The 22,275-nt window shown below is 40.8% G+C and overlaps 1 protein-coding gene across 27 annotated transcripts in view; it reads right to left on the reverse strand.

The window, feature by feature from the left end:
- Positions 1-22,275, reverse strand: part of PBRM1 (polybromo 1) — a 105,806-nt gene that overhangs the window by 64,238 nt on the left and 19,293 nt on the right. For 24 of the 27 annotated variants that reach the window (XM_036994795.2, XM_036994794.2, XM_036994792.2 and 21 more), the window contains 6 exons: positions 13,724-13,840; positions 9,218-9,286; positions 6,183-6,281; positions 3,923-4,008; positions 3,041-3,136; positions 2,323-2,414 (listed from right to left, as the gene is read on the reverse strand). In XM_036994795.2, the coding sequence (XP_036850690.2) occupies positions 2,323-2,414; positions 3,041-3,136; positions 3,923-4,008; positions 6,183-6,281; positions 9,218-9,286; positions 13,724-13,840 (559 nt within the window). Of the gene's footprint in view, positions 1-2,322; positions 2,415-3,040; positions 3,137-3,922; positions 4,009-6,182; positions 6,282-8,924; positions 8,944-9,217; positions 9,287-13,723; positions 13,841-22,275 lie in introns of those variants that run through there. The other 3 variants (XM_036994796.2, XM_073230693.1, XM_073230694.1) reach the window with 2 other exon arrangements.

Here is a 22,275-nt window from a genome sequence, read left to right on the forward strand (position 1 = left end):
TCCATGTCCTAATCCGTAGAACCTATGGCTATTATCTTATGTGTTAAAAGGGACTTTGCACATGTGAATAAATTAAGGATCTTGAGTTTGGGAGATTATCTTGGATTATCTCTGGGCACTCAAAGTAAACACAAGGGTCCTTAAAAGCGGCAGGCACGAAGGTCCCAGGGAAGAGATGGGCTGACAGATGCGGAGGGCAGTGTTGCACTGTGGATACAGAGGAGGCGGCTGGGAGCTAAGGACACAGGCAGCCATTAGAAACTAGAAAAGGTGAGGAAACGAATTATCCCCTCAAGTCTTCAGAAGGAACACTACCAAAAACTCCAGAACTGAAGAGAATAAATGTGTGTTGCTTTAAGACAACAGTAAGTCTGTATTAATCTGTTTCAGGACAAATACCACATGAGGAAGGGTATTCAAATCTGTCTTCCCTGGCTTTCCAGCCTATCTAGCAATTGAGAGCAGTGGGCTCCCACCATAAGGGAAATGTTCTCATTTTCTCTTTGACGTTCCAGCTGCCTGTTTTACGTATCGTGAGCCCTTTTATAACTTATTTTCCTGATGAAATAAAATTCATATCATTATGAGGTAGCTCCTTTTTATACTTGCTAATATGTTTTACTTGAATGTCCATTTTATCAGCAGGCAGTGTGATGACCTTTGGTTATTATTTGCCTGATATATCTTTTTTCATCCTTTCATATTTAACTTTTCTGTATTTTTATATTTAAGATACCTGTCACCAGCATATAACTTGATCTTTAAAAAACCCCACTGAACCTATCTTAATTGGCAAATTTAGGGCATTACCACTGATAGGATGTCTGGTACAATTCTGGGGTTGTTTCTCTCACCTTTATGTTTTCTATTTAGCTCACTTTCTCTCTTTTTGCCTTCTTGTCTTATCTCATCTTGGTGGGAGAGGAACAGAAGTTTTGTCTATCTTTCCCATTCTGCCCCTACACATTTCTGTTCCGGTAGTACTGCAGCGGCTGCCCTTCGACTCCGTGCATCTGCCTCGGGCAGTGCTGTTTGTCTCTAAGTGAAGCACCTCAAGAAGCCAGGCCACACTTTTTGGATTCTCATGCCTTCTTCCCATGGCTCCTTGTGTTGCTCCAAGATCCTCAGTTACCCCTGCTTCACTATGCTCGCTGCACCTACCCCAACATTGTTTCCAGGAACAGGAAGTACAAAACCAAACAGATTATATGTTACAATCTTGACTATCTTAAGGTTAAAGAGTTTCTGAACAACAGCCTGAAGGGTCTATTACATACAAAGTTGGGTGGCATGTACTTTGTTTTCTTAAGAGCTGAGGTTACTAAATCATAAATAAGACTCTTCTTGTGACAAAGGTACTATTTATAGAAAAAAAGCAATGAATACTTTCTTAGGACTTTTGTAAATGGTGTGGTTCTCCTTCAATTTGTTATGCTACCATAAGGTTGGTTAATGAAGTAAGAAGGAAACCTACAACAAAACACATGTGCCACTTTTATGCTCAGCAGAAATCAAAGCTAATGAAAGATAAAATTTTCTTTCAAGTTTTGATAAGACCAGGCCTGATTTCAGTAAAAAACTTTTTAATTCTGTAGACGAGTGTCAAAAAATTAAATTCATACTCTAGTAAGTAGTCTATATTAATTATGAAATTTCTGTAGAAGATTTAGTAGAAAATAAGATATAGCTGGAAAAATCTGCTGTGGCACATTTTATTATAGATTCAAAAGATATGCCAGAATAATTTTATAAAACAAATTTTCTCTCTATATACAAAAAAAATCTGCAGTAACATAAAAATATATCGCACTTAAAATAGACAATGAAATCAAACACATTTTACGGCTGTTTTTTAGGTCGCTAATAACAAACTGTATGTTTACATGGATTCTCAGCGCCCAGTGCCCTTTGTTGGCCTTGTTTAAATGCCAATTTACCATGATGCTCTTCTTGTAATTCACATCTACCTTTAAATCCTAAATTCTAGCTGAGGAAAAATTAGCCTACTGAAAATATAAGCCACTGACAGGAAATCTAAGACAATAAGACAATATAAATGTCTTCTTGGGATTTTCTGATGGCATCACTCATACTCACTATTGTTTTTGCAGGAGCATTTATTTACTCAGACACAAGCTTTAACCCAAAGTAAAGCAATGAGCTTTTGCTAAGTTTGCCAAGCAAAGAGTGCAATCAGAATGCAACAAAGAGCATGTACTCCAAAAACTGAGAAGCTCCCAGCTGGACCAAAGTCACTGCAACTCGGCTCCACCAGGAAGAGCCACAGAGAGGGCATCTGACTAGTCAGAACCTAACGCCTACCAGCTAAAGCAGCATCCTCCTCGCTTTCTGAGCCATACTGAAGTGCCATGGTGATTGCCGACAGTCGGCCCCCTTGGACTGCTCTTTTATTGCTGCAAAGAAAAAGAAGCAATCAGGAGAGAGGGAAAGACGTTATAATAATCTGGTTACTTTACAGGAAATAGGAACTATTAATAAAGCATTCACATCAAAGAAAAAGAATTTCTATTCAACTGCTTCCTCAATTTATCTCTGTACTTTTTATATTCCCCATAAGCAATCTTAGCCAAGACTACCACCTTCTTGTCTCTTAGAAATGAGAGAGTGGTGGTGGAAAGCCTAAGGTAGACCTTGAGAGTCTTTTTTTTACTTAAATGCAATATTACTCCTTATTTTATGAAAAACAAAGATTCATTCATAATTACTGGTTAATTCTCTTCTAAGATGCTCATATTTTACAATAAATTCTACTATAAACACAAACCTTTGTAGTATCTTACTACACATTTTACGGGTAGTACTAATTTGTCACTACCTGACAAACTGCTTGAGCATTCTCCAGAGGTGACGTCAGGCCTACTAGAACACCTCAACCTTTTAAATAAAGTATGCAACAACGAAGTGTCATAATAATTCAACTCTACCCAAAAAGATTACTTCAAATTAGCCATCAACACTACTATGCCTATCCTCATAAACACGGGTCAGCTCTCAAACTAAAACACACTCACTCTCTCACCGGTAGTACTTGCTAGTGGGATTTCTCTCTTCACCAAGGCTGCCTTTACTATGCGAAGGACCTGTCAGCCTGGCTGCAGCCAAATTTGATGAAGTCCTACCCAGAGATAAGATAAAAAAAAAAACCTTCAGAAAATTGACAGCTGAAATCGGAATGTTTGGTAAACCAAAAGGAAACGATTGATTTTGTCTTTTCTAAACAGAATTTCTCAAATATTTCGGAGCCTGCGCAGCAGACTTTGCTTCCAAAACCTGATGATTCTGCAGAAGAGAATGGACCTGAGTTGGTCGTAGAGAACTTATGGCTACTGCAGTGACCAGAGGAGCTGGTAACGAGGCGAACGGCAGGGTCAGAAGAGCCTCGAAAGCAGCCACTCAAACTTTCCATTTAGGGTAGGATGAAATGGAATCCTAGAAGAAGACTTGTTCAAAGTCATAGTCCTAGCACAAGGAAAAGCCAGGAAAAGACTTTAGACGTCCTGACACCTGGCTACATATTCTTAATGCAAATATAAATATATACTATTGCACATATTATATACAAATATAATATCACATGTATTTATCACATATGATGTATGTTATGTAATATATATTACATGCAAATACAAATATATATGTATACACATATATGTGTGTATATATGTGGCAATAAAAGTGTAGTGGTGTTAAAGTTTTAAAATTGTTTTTTAAATATAGCCCTTAAAGCTACAGTGAAGAGGCTGGGTAAGAGTTGTGCCTACTCTCTTCAAAATACATCATCAACTGTAAATACACTCTTCAAATGTAACATGCATCTTATTTTCCACTGTAATGATTTCACTATCTAGAAAATTTGACAAACAATAAAAGCACAAGGATTTTAGACATTTTTAAAACCTACCTCATTCGAAGGCTTGACTTAGCCATTTCATGATGTTCAATTTCTGCCTTTTTCATATAAAATATTTTTTTAATAGAATTTGCATCCTGTCAAGATAAAATTACTTGGTTTAGAAAAAGTATAGAAAAGAACAACAGTTTAAATCTATGGTACTCCTTCCTTCTGGAGTAGCTTTACATTCAGTTCCGCAAAGATGCATCCTCTAACCTTTCTGCAAGCTTCCAGAACATCTTCATAATTATATATAAGTTAAAAAGCCCCCTACCTCTTTCACAATTAATCAGTAACACACAAAGATCTAATGGTGAATAGGGGTGAAATACAATGAACTTTACCTGTGTACACTGACCTAAAAACTGAAACAAATATACACTTCTAAGATTAAAGACTATGTACACAAACTTAGGATGAGTATACCTGCTTAAATTAATAGCATACAGATATATCAATTCCCAAGTTTCCCTTCTCTTCACAGTTTGTTTAGGGAAAACAATAGGACCAAGAAGTAAGATTCTTAACTGTATCAACAAATAATTGGTACTATACCATTAAAATGTCCTATCAAAGACAAAGAATACAAGGTTTATTCCTGATTTTCACTCATGAAAGTTAGAATTAACTACCAAAAGCAACTGTACCTGAGTCGGCATTCTGAAAGTCTAAATGATTTTATTCCCAAAAGATTTTGTGTACCCTTTGCTAAATTCTCAATGATACACTATTAACTCAAGAAATTTCTACAAGCAACTGTTCATTATAGGTCTACAAAACTTGTAGGAGGACATTGCAAAGCAATGAAATAGTCATTTAATATTGTGTTACTATATTACACAGATTGCTTTTTATATTTATGAGGTTTAAATAAAAGGACTAAATCAATATTTAACTAAAAAGTGGATCAAAAACAAACCAGGTCTGGCATAGAGACAGACATACAGATGAATGGAATAGAACTCAGAATCCAGAAATAAACCCATGTATCTATATAGTCAGTTGATTTTCAACAAGGGTGCTAAGATAATTCAATAGGGAAGAAACAGCCTTTTCAATATAAGGCCCTGGGAAATGAATGGCCCATGTAAAAGAATGAATGTGGATTCCTACTTCACACCTACCTCAGATATACAAAAGTTAATTCAAAATGGATCAAAGGGCTAAATGTAAGGGCTAAAACCATAAAATTCTTATAAGAAAACATAAGTGTAAATCTTCATGGCATTGGATCAGAAAATGGTTTCTTAGAAATGACACTAAAAGCACAAGAACCAAAGAAAAAAAATGGACTTAATCAAAACCAACGTTTATGTATCAAAGAACACTATCATGAAAGTGAAAAAAACAATGCATAAAATAGGAGAAAATATTTGTTAAACATAAATCTAACCTAAAGTTCAGACTATATAAAGAACTCTGGCAACTCAACAGTAAAAAGACAGCTAACCCAATTAAAAAATAAGCTAAGGATCTGAATAGACATTTTTCAAAGAAGACATACAAATGGCCACTAAAGGCATGAAAATACATTCAACGTCACTTATCATTAAGGAAATGCTAATCAAAATCACAATGAAACACTACTTCACACCGCTAGGTTGGGTATAATAAAAACAAAAACAAAGTGGAAAACAGGCATTGGTGAGGATATGGAGAAATTACACTTGCATGATGCTAGTGGGCATGTAAAATGGTACAGCTGCTTTGGAAAACAATGTGGTGGTTCCTCAAAAAGTTAAATATATAGTTACCACATGGCCCAGCAATTTCATTCTTAGGTATGTACCCAAGAAATATGAAAATATATGCACACATAAAAACTTACGCATGGATGTTCTCATAGCAGCATTGTATGTAATAGTCAAAAAGTGGAAACAACCCAAAAGTGTAGAAACCAATGAATGGATACATAAAACATGGTATATTCATATAACGGACTATTCGTCAGTAATGAAAACACAAAGTACTGACACAAGCTACTACATGCATACTTCCTATAACATGCTCAGTGAAAGAAGACAGTCACAAATGATGACATATTGTATGATTCTATTTACGAAATGTCCAGAATAGGCAAATTCAAGTGAATCTAAGTGATTAGGATGACAGATGTAAATCTCTGTGAATATACTAAAAGCCATTAACATGTACCCTTTGAGTGAAATGTATGGTATATGAATTTTATCCCAATAAATTTGTTATATAAACGTTCTTGGCTCTAAGTTAAAGTATCTACTCTTATCAGTGAAAACAACAAAAAACTAACCTTGAATACTTGAGAACCAGGCTCATTGTAAGTCTTGGCATTTTTTGCTAGGAGATCTATATCTCTGGCCATTGCATGAATACTCTTGTAGCTTCCATTCTACAGTAAACATGAAGTATAAATTTATGGTTATTGGGAGTTAATCAGTACAACCTTTAAAAAAAAGAACTCCACATATTCCTAAATTGGCATCATAATCCAAGACCTTATTGGACAGTACACATGTGAACAATATTTAAAGTCACGTTCTCTTTCAACAACTATTTCTATTGCCTGTTTACACCCAAGTTTTGAGATAGGTAATAAAATCAGAGCTACACTGTTCTCATAAAATTTATAATTTAAAAAAATCAAATAAGGTAAAAGTTAATTTAGCAAACACAGAGTGGTTACTCTGTGCAAAGCATGTTCTAAGTACTACATGAATACTAATTAACTAATGTGAACTTAATAGTGTGAGATAAAAATCCTCTGGTTTTAGGGACCACTTCAGTAAAATCAGTCAGTCTAGACAGAGGGTAACATTCTGTGAGTGCCTACTATGCACCAGGCTCCCTGACAGAGCTGGCACATCTAAAGTTTACTCAATCCAAAATCACCCAGGGAGAGTCAAAATTGCTTGTCTACAAAGGGAAGGAAAGAAGGAGATGCCCTAGGCAAGAGGCACTTGATTTGCACACTGTTGGTTATATCTGAGGCAGAAAGAATTTGGTTCTATCAAGCTTCACGAAATACCCAACAGCATGCTGTAAGGGTTAGTTAGTATTTGGTAGTTATCATTATATATCCAATACACCACAACTGATTGTTTAAAAAAATTCTAAAATCGCAGAATCACACAAACATGCAGAAAGCACTCGAGACTAATGAGAAGGACACAGAAATAAACAGACACGTTAGAGAGAGAGTGAGAAAAGCAAACTGAGGAGAGCGGGGAGTGGGGAAGGGCGGAGCCCAGGCACAGGCTGGTAGGCAGGGCAAGGACAGATGAGGCAGAGCCCAGAGAGCCAGGTAAGGGGAGAGCCGGTCATCTGCCAGGTGGGGATCCCCAACATCTGAGCACTCTTTCTGTCTGGAGCAAGTCCCAGTAGAGGTGGCAAGGAGGACCTACCTTCAGCAGAGAGTAAAAGTAGGCAGACGGTAGCTTTGCCAGAAGCCTGGCACCAGGACAAGGGGAAATAATTCATGCTTGAGTCTTGAGGGACCAAAACAATGGCAAGGGAATGGAGGAAGGCACTCCTAACTCCTGCAGGAGAGCAGGCTAGGAGCGGAGCAGCGGGCATCAGGGCCCATGGAGGCAGAGGACAGTGGTAACGGCATCGGCCCCACAGAGAGACCGGTCATGACCTTAGCTGTGCCACAACATCCGTGAGCTCTGCCTAACTCTCCAAGGCTAGTTCTCCAGTCTGCCTTCCCAACAGTCCATGAGCAATCTAATACCCTTCTCAGTGATTCTCTTTCTGCGTGAGTCAGCAAGAGCTGATCACTGATGAGCTGGTACGAGATGCTGCGACTTGCTTCAGCAGGCATTAGCGAACACAGCGGGAAGCGAACTAGGGTCAGGAAGCGACATGCAGAAAGCGCTCGAGACCCTTTCATCAGAGGTAGGAAAGAAGGCTGCAATAATTCGGACATAAAAGGACAAGATCTTGATTAGGGCGCTGGCACTAGGAGGTGCTTCTGTGGAGCTCTCAAAAGGAAAAGAGGACAAGGTGAGCAGTCACACAGAGAAGACTGGGGCTGAGGAAGGCATGTTTAATTGTGTGTTTTTTCAGTTTGATGGAAACATCTTCCACCTAGACCACAGATTTGAATTCCAGGTCTTGGGCTGGAATTGAGTCGTCCTGGGCTGCCTTAAAACCAGGTGATACATTAGGGACGCTGTATTTGAAGGTTCTGTGAAACTGCACTGAGGGCACCATACTGGTGCTCTTGACTACTCTCTCAGAACTGAAGTCCAAGAAGTTTCTCCCTCCGGGCACATACATCTCCCAGTGAGACCACAGAACACTTTCAACATCCCTCTTTGCTCCTCTATTGGGAGTCCTGAACCCTCCTAACCCTCAGAGGATCAGTAACTCACACTGCCCAAGGCCACACCCTGTGAGATGCTTCACATGTATGATCACTGACCCTACGACTCCGTGGAGCGGCACCACACACTCGACATACAGCAGAGGAAGCAGGTGAGTCACCGACCAAAGTAACAGCTCGTGAGGAGCACAGGTAGGAAAATGACCCACGTCAGTCGGGCCCTTAAACTAGATTCTGGTATGATTTAGCTCACCTGCTTATACCTTCCTCACCCTCTATTCACCAGATTTTAGATCTGCCATTCATTCGCTCAATTACCATTCACTGAGCACCCGCAAGGCAGTAGCAATGTAGGGGTGAGGGCAGAACGCTGGAGCCAGATGTTCAATCCTAACTCTGTTTCTTTACTAGCTGATGATGTGGCATCTCTGAGCTTCAGGTTCCTGATCTGTACAGCAGGCCCAGCAGCATCTCCCTCAGGAAGCTGCTGTGAGGACTCCTCAGCTGATACATGGAGAGCACTTAGCGCGGAGCAGGCGCCTGGCAATTCTGGCACTGCCGGACACAAGGAGGGGGCACAAGGAGGACCTCTTTGTTTTCACTGACCTTACACTGAACATCTGTTGTAGGCAGCTTTTATTCTGAGATATCCTAAAACTATTTGGAAGCAGATAAAAATAAACAACAAAGCCTTTATTGCCAGTGTACCTTTCATGAGCAGAAATGTCCATGAAACCAATGCTTTTTAATGTTTGTCCTCAGAGCAAGATGTACTATGCCAATGAAAACTTTGCTTTTCTCCCTACAGAAAAAAAATGCAAAAGGGACACTATGCTGCTTCCTCCAGAGCAGCAGTCAGTTAGAGCACTCTAGTTCACTTCCCACGTATCACCGCCAACCCCTTAGAGACATCTGCTTCTCTGTTTTCTAAAAGCCCTTGAAAAAGACCACAGGCCAATCTGCCCTAAACCATTTATGGTTACATACGGTCCCCTTCATACCTGTATCCTCTGGGCAATGGTCTTGAGATCTATAGGCTCCTTAATTATTGCATAATAGTCTGGATATTGCTAGAAGACAAAAACCCAGGCATGCTTAGTAAGTGCTGTATCCAGCTACTGAGAAAACAAGGAAGCACGCTGACGATCCATCAAACGACTGAACAGCTCTGTGTTTCCAGGTCGAAGACACAGCTGCACCACACACTGTTGGCTATACCTGAGGCAGACAGGATTTGGTTCTGTCAAGCCTCATGAAACACCCAACAGCATGCTGTAAGGGTTAGTATTTGGTAGTTATCATTATATACCCAATACACCACAACTGATTGTTTAAAAAAATTCTAAATTCGCAGAATCACACAATTTTAAATTTAGGGTCCCAAGATATCTACGTGGGGAAATGAAGTAGAGGAATGTTTTTTTTTAAATTTTTTTATTAAGGTGTGATTGATAATACACTCTTATGAAAGCTTCACATGAAAAAACAATGTAGTTACGACATTCACCCATATTATCAACTCCCCACCCACACCCCAGTGCAGTCACTGTCCATCAGTGCAGCAAGATGCCGCAGATCCACTATGTGCCTTCTCTGCGCTACACCGTTCTCCCCGTGATCCCCACACCATGTGTACTAAATAGAGGAATGTTTTTGAAGTACTTGCTATAAGCTCTTTAAATTCTGTAATCTAAATACAATTAATATCCTACTTCACATAAAATTTGTAAGAATCTATAAGAACTCAGGTTGCAAGATTTGTTAGCTTAATGTTAAACTTCATGCTTCTACTTATTTCAAATAATTTTCAAAATAAAACATTTTAAATGAAACAAAAGAAACAAAGGAAATGATAAGCAATTTCTGATTTCTTACAAACTATTAGTTCATCCCAAGAAAACAAGTTAAACATGTCAGAGGAATGAACTTGAAGGGTTTCACAAAGCCTAGAGTGCATTCACTACCCTAAGCCTCTCCTACAGGTTTTGTTCCTTAGAGGAAATAATTAACTAGGATCAAAACCCAAAAGTTAGTCTCCTCAGATGGGAGAGGTGTCAGGGGAAGTCAAATCCTTGGAGCCCAAACAATAGCGATGATGACGAGGCGCCTTCACTCAGCTACTGGGCAGCACTCGGGGAGCTCTACCGCTCTGACCCCTCAGCCTGCCTCCCTCTACTTTCTTAGCCCAACTCCTTTCTTTGCCTGGGCCAAATGCTTCCCTGCCACCTCTCTCCACCGTTCTACTCCGGAGAAACAGTCCAGAAGACAAATTACGGCAAGGTCACACAGGTTGGGCAGCATAATCCAAGCTGTTGGGCCCCTGGATTCCCAATCTGCCTCTCCACTTAGCCAGGCCTGCTTGGGAGGGACTTACCAAGAAAAGGTAAAAACCATCCTCCCTTCCACACTGTGGGACCAGGATGGGATAGCACTTCCCCCAACCAACTCCTGCCGCATGGTATCCCTGAAAGTGGGAACTAGACAGTAATGTTTGATTGCTCCAAATCACCCTTGGTGGCTTGACCACTACTGATTATCTCCTGCAGAGTAAGAACAGATCTTGAATAAAGATTACACTCTTTTCTTACAATTTTTTATTGCAGTGAAATACACGTAAGATTTGCCATTTAACCATTTTAAGCCAACAGTTCAGTGGCACTAAGTGCACTCACATTATTGTGCGACCATCACCTCACCGTCATCCGTCTCCAGGGGCTTTCCTCTTTCCAAACTGAAGTGCCATACCATTTGAACATGAACTCTCCACCTGCCCCTGGAAAACACAGGTCTACTTTCTCTATGAATTTGACTACTCTAAGTACCACCTGTGAGAGAGATCATACGAAGTCTGTTCTTTTGTAATGAGCTTATTTCACTTACTATAATGTGTTCAGGGTTCATTCTTATTATAGCATGTGTCAGATTTCATTATTTTTTACAGGCTGAATAATAGTCCATTATATGTATATACACCATATTTTGTTTATCCACTCATCCGTTGAGACATGGATTGCTTACACATTTTGACTATGGTGAATAAAACTGCAATGAACCTAGGTGTACAACTATCTCTCTGATACCCTGCTTTCACTTTTAGTTATAGACTCAATGTAGAATTGCTGGATAATATGGTAACTCCATGCTTAATATTTTGAGGATTTGTCTGTTTTCCTTAAAATTTTAAATGTATCACCAATATAATCATATTTTTCTAATCAGACCCATTCTTAGAATAGCAGCAGTCATGCTGTATTTCTAGTTTAATAACTGTCCTACAACTTAGTCAAGACACACCTTTACATTAACTAGTCTTGTCAATGACTGATGGGGAAAGCTGCATGTCATTTGTCAGTCAGCAAGCATCTCTTATACACCCATGACACACTGCATTTCAGATACATGACAAGGACACAAAAGAGAATATGGCCTAGTCCTTGTCTTTAAGAAATTCAGGGACTAGGGAAGGAGGTAGAGATAAAAGGAAATGATCACAATGGAGCTGAGTGGTATAGTGAACTACTTATTTTATTTTATTTTTATTTAGGTATCATTGATATACAATGTTATAAGGGTTTCACATGAGCAACATTGTGGTTACTACATTTACCCATATTATCAAGTCCCCGCCTCCACCCCACTTCAGTCACTGTCCCTCAGTGTAGTAAGATGCTAGAGTCACTACTTGTCTTCTCTGTGCTTTACTGCCTTCCCCATGACCCCCCTACATTATGTGTGCCAATTATAATGCCCCTTAATCCCCTTTTCCCTCCCTCCCCACCCATCTTCCCCATCTGCTTCCCTTTGGTAACTGTTAGCCCCTTTTAGGAGTCTGTGAGTCTACTGCTGTTTTGTTCCTTCAGCTTTGTTTTATTTTTGGTATCATCAATCTACAATTACATGAAGGACATTATGTTTACTAGGCTCCCCGCTTCACCAAGTCCCCCCCCACATACCCCTTCACAGTCACTGTCCATCAGTGTAGTAAGATGCTGTAGAGTCACTACTTGTCTTCTCTGTGTTGCACAGCCCTCCCTGTGCCCCACCCACACTATACATGCTAATCGTAATGCCCCCCTTCTTTTTTCCCGCCCTTGTCCCTCCCTTCCCACCCATTCTCCCCAGTACCTTTCCCTTTGGTAACTGTTAGTCCATTCGTGGGTTCTGTGAGTCTGCTGCTGTTTGGTTCCTTCAATTTTGCTTCATTGTTATACTCCACAAATGAGGAAAATCATTTGGTACTTGTCTTTCTCCGCCTGGCTTATTTCACTGAGCATAATACCCTCTAGCTCTATCCACACTGTTGCAAATGGTAGGATTTGTTTTCTTCTTATGGCTGAATAATATTCCATTGTGTATATGTACCACATCTTCTTTACCCATTCATTCACTGATGGACACTTAGGTTGCTAAAAGTACATCCTTGTCTAGAAATAAAAGAATGCTGACTTCACAGAAATTTTTGTAGTTCCATAAGTTGAAGTGGAATCTATGCTAATTGCTTCTTGGGTGGGAAGCCACAGGGGCCTGACTTTCAAAGAGTCTCACTTGTTTAGAAAACCTCTTCCTTTTTGGGGTAGAATACCAATTAGGTCTCTTTTCTCCATCATCAGGAAATCAAGGAGAACTAAGAAGAACTCATTCATCTTTCTCTCTCTCTGCCTCCTGAGCAAACTGAATGTTCCTTCTCTTTTATAAAGAAAAGGTTTAGTTTAGATGCTTATTATAACATTTAAGAATTACCAATCTCAGAAATAACCCAAATGTCCATCAGCAGACGAAGAGAATAAACAAAATGTGATATATCTACACAATGGAATCTTACTGTGATACATACACACAATGGAGTACTACTGTGGCGTGTAGATACGATGGAGTATCACTGTTGTATGCACATACAATGGAGTATCACTCAGCCTTAAAAAGGGAGGAAATTCCGATACATGTGACAACATGAACCCAGAATACATTATGCTGAGTGAAGTAAGTCAGACACAAAAGGATAAATATTTATGATTCCTCTTATATCAGGTAATTAACATAGTCAAATTCATACAGAGAGAACCTAGAATGGCGGCTGCCAGAGGCTAGGGGGACATGGGAATGGGGAGTCACTGTGCGATAGGTATGGAGGTTCGGTTTAGGAAGAGTGAGAGTTCTGGAGATGGACGGTGACGATTGTCGCACGACAATATGAATGCACTTAATGTCACTAAACTGTACACTTAGAATGGTTAAATGGTAAAACTTAAGTACATTTTATGACAATAAAGACTAAGGGCAAACAAAAACAATTACCAAGGAAAAAAAGAAAAGCTATAACCTTCTGGCTAAGTAAAACAATAGAACATATCCCATGTGTCTGCTTCTGAGGCCAGGCAATGATCTCTTGGCTGCCTCCAGTGCCATCCCCTAGCCTTACTCTATTTACTGTGAACTAATAAAATTCTTACAGCACTTAGGAAAAAACCAAACACTTTAATTCACCAGTCTTTAGTTGTATCACTTACCACTTTAGAAGGCAGTTTCTGAAAAAGTTCACTAATGAGATGTCCTGATGGATTTGTGGCTACAACTATGGCTTCAAGAAGTCGCTCCAGGATCTCCTTCAAGTAGCTTGGAGAAGACTAGCGGAGAGAGCAGGGGGGAGGAGAGAGGGGAGAAGTACTCTGTGAGGGAAATCCAAAAATAAAGGCCAGCATTCAACAGCTCATTCCAAAGAGCAACTTCTACAGTACTTGTTTTAAGTACAAGTTTCAAAACACTGCAGAAATGCTCTGGTGCACCCCCAGAATGGCTTATGTAAAAGTAATGAGGCCCCTTACATTGCTTTGGTAACTAAACCCTTTGGATCAGGTCCTTTTACTGAACTCTATTCCACAGCAAATACTAACAATGAAGTTCAAATGCCATATGTGTGAAATGATAGAAATGCATACCTTTTTAGGGTCTGAGCAACTGAGACTGAGAAAACATGGTCCATGTTACTTTGCCATTTCTACATCTGCTATTTGTATCTACTGTAGTCTCAGTATTCTGGTAGAACGACGACATATGTAAAGATGGAACTACATTCTTTTAAACCACGGGGTACTCTGCCAGATTTGACAACAGAATTCAAGTTACGTCCAAACTGAATGGAGATGAGTCAGTTGAGGCACATCACCACTGCTCTCCCGCCTGGCTGGCTTACTACCACCTTAGTCACCGTTTCAACATGGCGAAGTGTATGCCGCATAGAGTACTTGGCCAAAGTCAGTCTCGATCTGAAGACATTTTCTACATTTTCATCCCAGTGAGCAATAGGCTGTCTCAGTCAAGGTTTATATTAAATGGCACTTCAAACCAACACCATGTTTTAGGCATATAAAATAACGATTAACAGTATTTCTGGTTTAAATCATAAAAGCACTAGCATTTTTATCTTAACCCAACAGACTGTCTTTTTATATAGTGTAGTCTCCATTTTAAGGCCTAACATAGACCACAGATAGGGTACTAACATCTCTCAGGTCTGGCACAAGTGCCTGGTAATATAGACACACGATAAATATTTAACATAAGACATGTGATTTAGCCAAGAGCCCCAACCTCATCAGCTTAGAGAATCAACATACCACTGATGAAAGCAGGCTGAAATATCCAAGTTTAAGTCACTTACCTCCTGGCTAAAACACGGTACCACAGAGTTAGCTTCAAGAAGAGGAGCTATGCTCTGCAGCCAAGCTTCCTCTCCTCCCAACCCAACCAGCTGCCGCGGAGACATGCTTTGCAGGTATATGAATGCATTCCTACAACCTGCTCCCACAAATGGGAAAGTTCCAAGGAAATCATTCTTTAGTTAAAAAGGAGAAGCTTGAGAATTCCCTCGCCCTGCCAAAGCACCTCAGGGCTAGAAAGAAGTCTGGGAGGAATAAATACGAATGTGCAAGAGCCTCCCAGCTTCGTACCAAAGACACACAGGCAAGTCCTAAATGCAGGCATTTTCAGCTCTCAACTAGAAACCCAGAGGCCTATGGTAAGATTGAGCTCTCCACAGGTAATGTTCCGCCCAGGAAAGCATGAATTAAGCTGTAGCTCCCTTATTAATATTAGAGTGAATTTCTAGGGAATTCCTAGTGAATTGCCCTCTACCTAATTTCAATGACTTAATTTCTAGAAAGAAATTGACAGTGTGTCTAGGAACAACATTTTGAGACTCTAAGAATTACTTATGTTTTTGAGAAAAACTGCTTCTTTCTGTGTTGGGTTCTGGCAAAAGGCCTATCTTAGGGTAGAAGGTAACTTAGGGAAGAAGGGGAGCATTTCACTATTCAGCTACAGAAGAGAGATGATACCCCTCCTACTATTCTTTGTCCTCTTTGAAAACATGAGTGTTCGTTCAGCAAGTACTTGTCACTAGTTTCACGTCAGACACAGTTTAGACGCTAGGGACAGGGGAACAAGGTGATGTCTTTTGTGGAGCTATCTTTCCGTTTGCAGGACAGATGGAAAGTGAACATGGAAGCTAACTAACAAGTTATTTCACATATAGTGATAACTGAAGACCACAGAACAGGGTGATGTGATGACAGGAAAGGAGCATGCAGGAAGCAGTTCAGATGTGGTGGTGACGTGCTCTCCCGGCTGACATGACTTTAAGTGATGTTAGAATAATGCAAAGGCACAAGCTTGGGAAGATGGCAGAGAGGAAGGATCCTGAGCTCACTTCCTCCCACAGGCACATCAAAGCTACAACAACATGCAGTGCAACTCACTCTGTAAACCCCCTCAGGATGAGCATAGCAGCTCTTCCACAACTAAAGATAGAAAGAAAAAGCTCCATGGAGAAGGGTAGGAGGGGCAGAGCTGCGGCTGGGAACTATGACCCCCCGGGATGGTGACCCACATGCAAGAAGGGTGCCACAAGTGTGGAGGTGCTCCCTGAGAAGCAAGGAGATAAAGCCCACTGGGCATTCCCTGCCCTGGTCCCAGGACTGTCCCAGGAAGATGAGCCCCATAATGATTGTCTTTGCAAATCAGCAGAGTTTAACTTCAGGAGACCTGGAGGACTATAGGAAACCGAGAGTCTACTCTTAAGGAGCCCAGGCACACACTTACTTGCTCCAAGAGCTAGCACAGTTTGAGAAGTTCCTGGGTTATAGGTGAAGGAGACTGCTTGGCTAATTTTTGGGTGTGTGCCGGAGTGGCAGAGATCTGCAGGAATGTTCTCCAGGAGTGGCAGTGCTGTGGGTCCCATCTGTTGTGCCCTCCTTCGGCCCTGCTGATCTGGCGCCAGGGCAGCCAGCTCTGACCCTTCCCATCTCCCTTGCTGAGCGCTGCCTGACTGGCCCTGGCTGGGCGCCCTCCAAAAGTGGATCCAGCACGGCCACACCTGGCAGGCAGCGTCGGTCAAGATCAGTGTTCCCCCAAACTGACTACCACCCCACCACACCCGGTGAGGACTGGTGCTCCTGGAAGCGACTCCTGTCCTGGGGAGTCAGGGGAGGGCCAGCATCACCCATGAGCAGCCCACAACAGTTGTAGTGGGAGCCAGTCTCGGCCACCAGGATGTCTGCTGTGGCCATCACGGCTCAGCCACAGCAGGCGGGTGCACACCACAGCCCACACAGAGGAGACCCCTGAAATGCCTGCTTCCGGTGACAGGGGTACTGTGCTACTGGGTCCCACAGGACAGTTCCTACACAAGGCCACTATTTCAAGACAAGGAGATGTAACTGATCTTCCTTATACATAGGAACAAACACAGAGTCAGACAAAATGTGGAGACAGAGGAATGTGTTCCAAATGAAAGAACCAGACAAAATCTGAGAAAAAGTAGTAAACAAAACATAGTTAAACAATCACCTAATGAAGAGTTTGAAGCAATGTTCATAAAGATATTTACTAGACTTGAGAGTGGATGACCTCAGTGAAAACCACAACAAAGTAACAGAAAATACAAAAAAGAACCAAACAGAGCTAAAGAATGTGATAACTAGAATGAAAAACATACACTAGAAGGAATCAACAGCAGAGCAGAGGGTGCAGAACAGATCAGTATGCTGCCAGACAGAGTAGTGGAAATCATCCAAGTTGAACAACAAAAAGAAAAAATAATTTTAAGAAAAGACCACTGGGATAACATTTGCTTTACAGGAGTCCCAGAAAGAGGAGAGAGAGAGACAAAGGAGCACAAAACTTATTTAAGAAATAATAGCTAAAAACTTCGCTAATTTGGGGAAAGAAACAGATATATAAGTCAAGGACGCACAGAGACTCCCAAACAAGATGAATCCAAGAACGTCCAGACCAAGATACACAATGTAAGCAAAATGGCAAAGATTAAAGGTAAAGAGAGAATCTTAAAAGCAGCAAGACAAAAACAAACAGTTACATACAAGGGAAGTCCCAAAAGGCTATCATTTGATTTTTTCAGTAGAAACTTTGTAGGCCCGAAGGGAGTGGCATGATACACTCAACATGCAGAAAGGAAAAAACCTACAACCAAGAATATTTCAGCTGGCAAGGTTATCACTTGGAATTGACAGAGATTAAGTTTTCTGGACAAACAAAATTTAAAGGACCTCAGTGCCACTAAATTGTCCTTAAAACAAATGTTAAATAGGCTTCTTTAAGTGGAAAAGAGAGGACCAAAACCAGATGTAAGAAAATTAGGAAAGGGAGAACAAACATATAGCAAATGTAGTATATCACTTAAAAGGTTAGTATAAAGGTCAAAAGACAAAAGTAGTAAATTCAATTATGTCTACAATAGTTATTTAAGTGATACACAAATAGATACAAAATATGACATCAAATGCATAAAACATCGATTGGGGATGTAGAAATGTAGTGCTTTTAGAATGTGTTTGAACTTAAAACAACCATTAACTTAAAATAGACTGTTAAATACATAGAATGTTGTAGTTGAATCTCATGATAACCACAAGCCAAACACCTGTAACAGATACACAAAAATTAAAAAGGATAGGACTGTAAGAAGAGAAGGAGCAGAGAACTACAAAAAATAATCAGAAAACAATTAACACAATGGTGATAAGTATTAATAATTACATTAAATGTAGATGGATTAAATGCTCAAATCAAAAGACACAGGGTGACTTAATGGATAAAAAAATAAGACCCATCTAGATGCTGTCTGTAAGAGACTCACTTTGGACCTAAAGAAACTTTTAGACAAAGTGAAGGCAGGGAGAGCAATACTTATATTAGAAAAGAAGACTTTAAAACAAAGATTATAACAAGAGACAAAAAAGGGCATTAAATAATGATAAATGGATCAATACAGTAAGATGACATAACAACTGTAAATATCTATACACCCAACATAGGAGCACCAAAATACAAAAAGCAAATTTTAATAAACATAAAGGATAAAATTGACAGTAATACAATAATAGTAGGGGATCTTTAACAACCACTTACATTAGTGAAGAGAACATCCAGACAGAAATCAGTAAAAACATGGTGGCTTTGAATGACACATTAGATCAGATGGACTTAATATTCCATCCGAGATGGAATACATTCTTTTTGAATGTACATGGATCATTCTCCAGGATAGATCACATGTTAGGCCAGCTCACTAAGTTTAAGATGACTTAGATATCAAGCATCTTTTCCAACCACAATGGTATGAAACTACAGATCAATTATAAGGAAAAAAAAAAAGGAAAAAGCACAAATATGTGAAGGCTAAACAACGTGTTACTAAACATCCAGTAAATTAATGAAGAAATCAAAGAGGAAAACAAAAAACACCTGGAGACAAATGAAAATAGAAATGTTAGGCTGGAGAAAGGAAAAACAAGGACATGCAAACAGAACAGAGAGCTGCCATAGGGGGAGAACAGCGCAGACCCCAAAGTCCGTGCCGTATATGGAAAGGGGACAGCTCTCCCTGAATTCCATCCTGATGTGCCAACTAAGACCCGGATATCAGCCTCCTCCCTCTTGGAAGGAAGAAAGTTTCTAGTTGTCTATTATGTCACCTTTAGCCAATCATACCTCTCCACGCCCCCTAGGATAGTTTTCCCACTCCTCCCCCTCCTAATCCCTTATAAGCCCCCACCTCCCTGACCGGGTGTGACTTCTCTGGCCTCGGCAAGAAGGCCACAGAACCTCACCCGGGGGTTTTTAAATAAAATACCTGGCCCTTTGTTTGCCTCTCTTTGCCTGCTTATTCTGGCTAGAATTCATCTTACATATGGTGCCGAAACCTGGGAGGGGTGTGAGCGCAGCCCCGCTCCCTCCTTCCCCGACCCGGACCCTCAGCCTGCTCTCCACTGTGTGGACTATTTCCGGTGAGTCCCTCAGTTTCCCCCGGTCAGCTTCCCTTCCTAACTCCGTTTCACCTGGTCCGTCCGAAATCGTAGCTACGTCCAGGTCTGGGCATTCAGCCCATCCATTGCGAGTATCCGGGATACTCACTCCTGGCCCTGCGGTGGGGGAGACGTCCCTCACCCAGGCTCCCAGGCCATCTCCCCTGACTTGGTGCGCTTGGGACACTGGGCGCCTCTCTCAGCGGGATTTTTTTTTGGGAAGTGGGCGCAGACATGCGAAACCAGCCCATGAAAGCAGAGGCTCAGACCCCGCTGCAGTGTCCCATTTCTAATCTGACTGCTCTGTTTGTTCCGGGAAGTCCGCACACGGAAGTTAGTCTTCCTTTGCTCTGAGGCCGGGCCTCAGTATCCCTTGACAACCAATCTCGCTGGCCCCCTGAGGGAACTTTTGATTTTAGCCTCCTCACCGACTTAACTAATTATTGCCACCGGAGCGGAAAGCAGAATGAAATCCCGTATGTGCAGGCTTGTTGGACTTTGCACTCCTGTCAAGACCTTTATGTTGTGTTCTATAACTCAGGTTCTCCGGGCCCGATTTCCAGTTAAAGACTGTCAGCCTCTTACTTTGCTCAGTCCTTCCTTTTCAGATCCGCCAGAAAACCTCAGTCGCCCGCCTCCCTCAGCTCGCAATCCCCTCCCCCTCTCTCCACCACCATCTCTAAGTTCTTTGTCTTCACACATGTCGCCTCCATCTTAAAGTCCTGCATTCTCAACCATGCCGGTGTCCTGCTCTCCTCTTCCGGTGGCGGCACCACCCCTCCCCCTCTCCTTCCACCTTCACCGCCCTCTTCCCCCACCGGAACACGCCCCTCCCGCCCTCTAGTTCCAGAAGCCACAGACAAGAAGCTGAGAAGAGAGACACCAATTGGATATCAGTGACTCAAGTCTTTGTATCAGTTTGTCTATCTGTGTATATGTTTTTATATGAAAAGTGTTGCTGACTGTAGTTGTTGTATCTCAGTTTGTACATTTGTGTGTCTAGGTGTATAGATGAAAAATATTTTATTTAAAAACAAGTGCTTGTGAAGATTGGGCATTCTGGAACTTCCAGAAAATCTAGTAAAAAATGTTAAATATTAATGCTAATTTGAGTTTAGCTGAAGCAGGCATGTCCTTGCTGTTATCAGCTGCCTAAGTTTACCTAAGGTCATTTAAGTCAATGTTATCTGCTAAATCTTTTAAGACTTTGATAATAACTATGTAATCTTCTTTATTTGCCTTTGAAGTACTTTGTTGTCATTCTAGTTAATTGGATAAGTATTGCTTCATAGCAATCTATAATCCTATTTAAGCAAGTGCCTTAAAACTTTTAACAACTTCCCAAAATGAAATTCAAAAAGGTGCTTTTGCCTCTAGTTAACTCTGGTATTTTCCAGAGGGCCCCTGGAACATGTCAGAGGAATTTTTTCTCATTGGAGAAAGTATTTGGCTTATTTATCTGATATATAATTACCTGCTTAATTGCCTGGAAGGCACTGTCAAAAGGAATGATGCTAAACTTTGTTACTGAATGTTTTGTGTTACAGAAATACCCGAATTTCCTGCCTTTTGTTTCAAATGTTGTTGATAAAGTGTTTTAAGCTTTTTCTCTTAAGCTGACAAGAGTTCAGTAAATGACTGCCTTTATAAGCAGAATTGAAACTTTATCTTTCTCTCTACCTGATCCCTCCAGAATTCAAAAACTGTCAGTAACTATTTTTATATTTCATGGCAGTGTATTTATTTGCACAAGTTCAATAAGAATCTGCTTTCCTTGTAAGAGAACCAATTAAAATCACTGGTTATATTACCAAGGTTTTGACTGGAATGTCATACCTGAGAGACACGTGTGTAAACTAAGATATGAACAGACAGCTTTAAGGAACTAAGGTTGACTTTATAAAGCCAACAAAGCCCCTTGGAAGAACTGGCCTAGTACCTTGCTTACAGAGTTTCCAGCAGCCTTACCAGGTGAGTAAAGAAGGTCACTTTCTGGAGGTGCAAGAACCTCAAGAAGAGAGGAATTCACCCAAATGAACAGGTACTGCAAGCACAACCTGATGGCAAGTCTGGCTTGGCTTTCTGGCCTCAAGAGGCCCTTAAAAGTTCAATCTGAAATTCCTTACAAAAAGTTCCAGCAAAGCATATTTAAAAGAGCCTATGTAATCAATTGCTCTTCTTGCTGCACTTATGCAAATAATAAAGCCAACTGTTAATTATTTTCTTAATCTAGCTACTTCTAATAAAAATGAGGGTGATTTTATAGAAAAGTATTGTTTCAATAATGCAGTCTTATCTATACTAAATCCCAATACTAGTCATTGAGATGTAAACTTGATCCAGAATTCCAGTCCCCCATAATAGCCTGGCTAATGCCCCTACTGGGCACTTTAATAACAGTTTGTGGTTTACTCTTAGTTGCCCCTTGTGTCCTCAAGTTCCTCCAACAGCAGCTAACCCAGATGACCCGGGTCGCCACCAATCAGATGTTACTTCACTGTTACACACCTCTTCCCACTGAACCCCCTCCTTCAGCCTAATACCAGCCTCAAACCCCCACAATGCCCCTTGTCAGCTGGAAGTAGCCAGACTGAGTCGTTGCCCATTATGACCAAAAGGCTGGTATGTTAGGCTGGAGAAAGGAAAAACAAGGACATGCAAACAGAACAGAGAGATGCCATAGGGGGAGAACAGACCAGACCCCAAAGTCCATGCCGTATATGGAAAGGGGACAGCTC

Source organism: Manis javanica, chromosome 3, assembly GCF_040802235.1.
Source record: "Manis javanica isolate MJ-LG chromosome 3, MJ_LKY, whole genome shotgun sequence".
Taxonomy (NCBI): domain Eukaryota; kingdom Metazoa; phylum Chordata; class Mammalia; order Pholidota; family Manidae; genus Manis; species Manis javanica.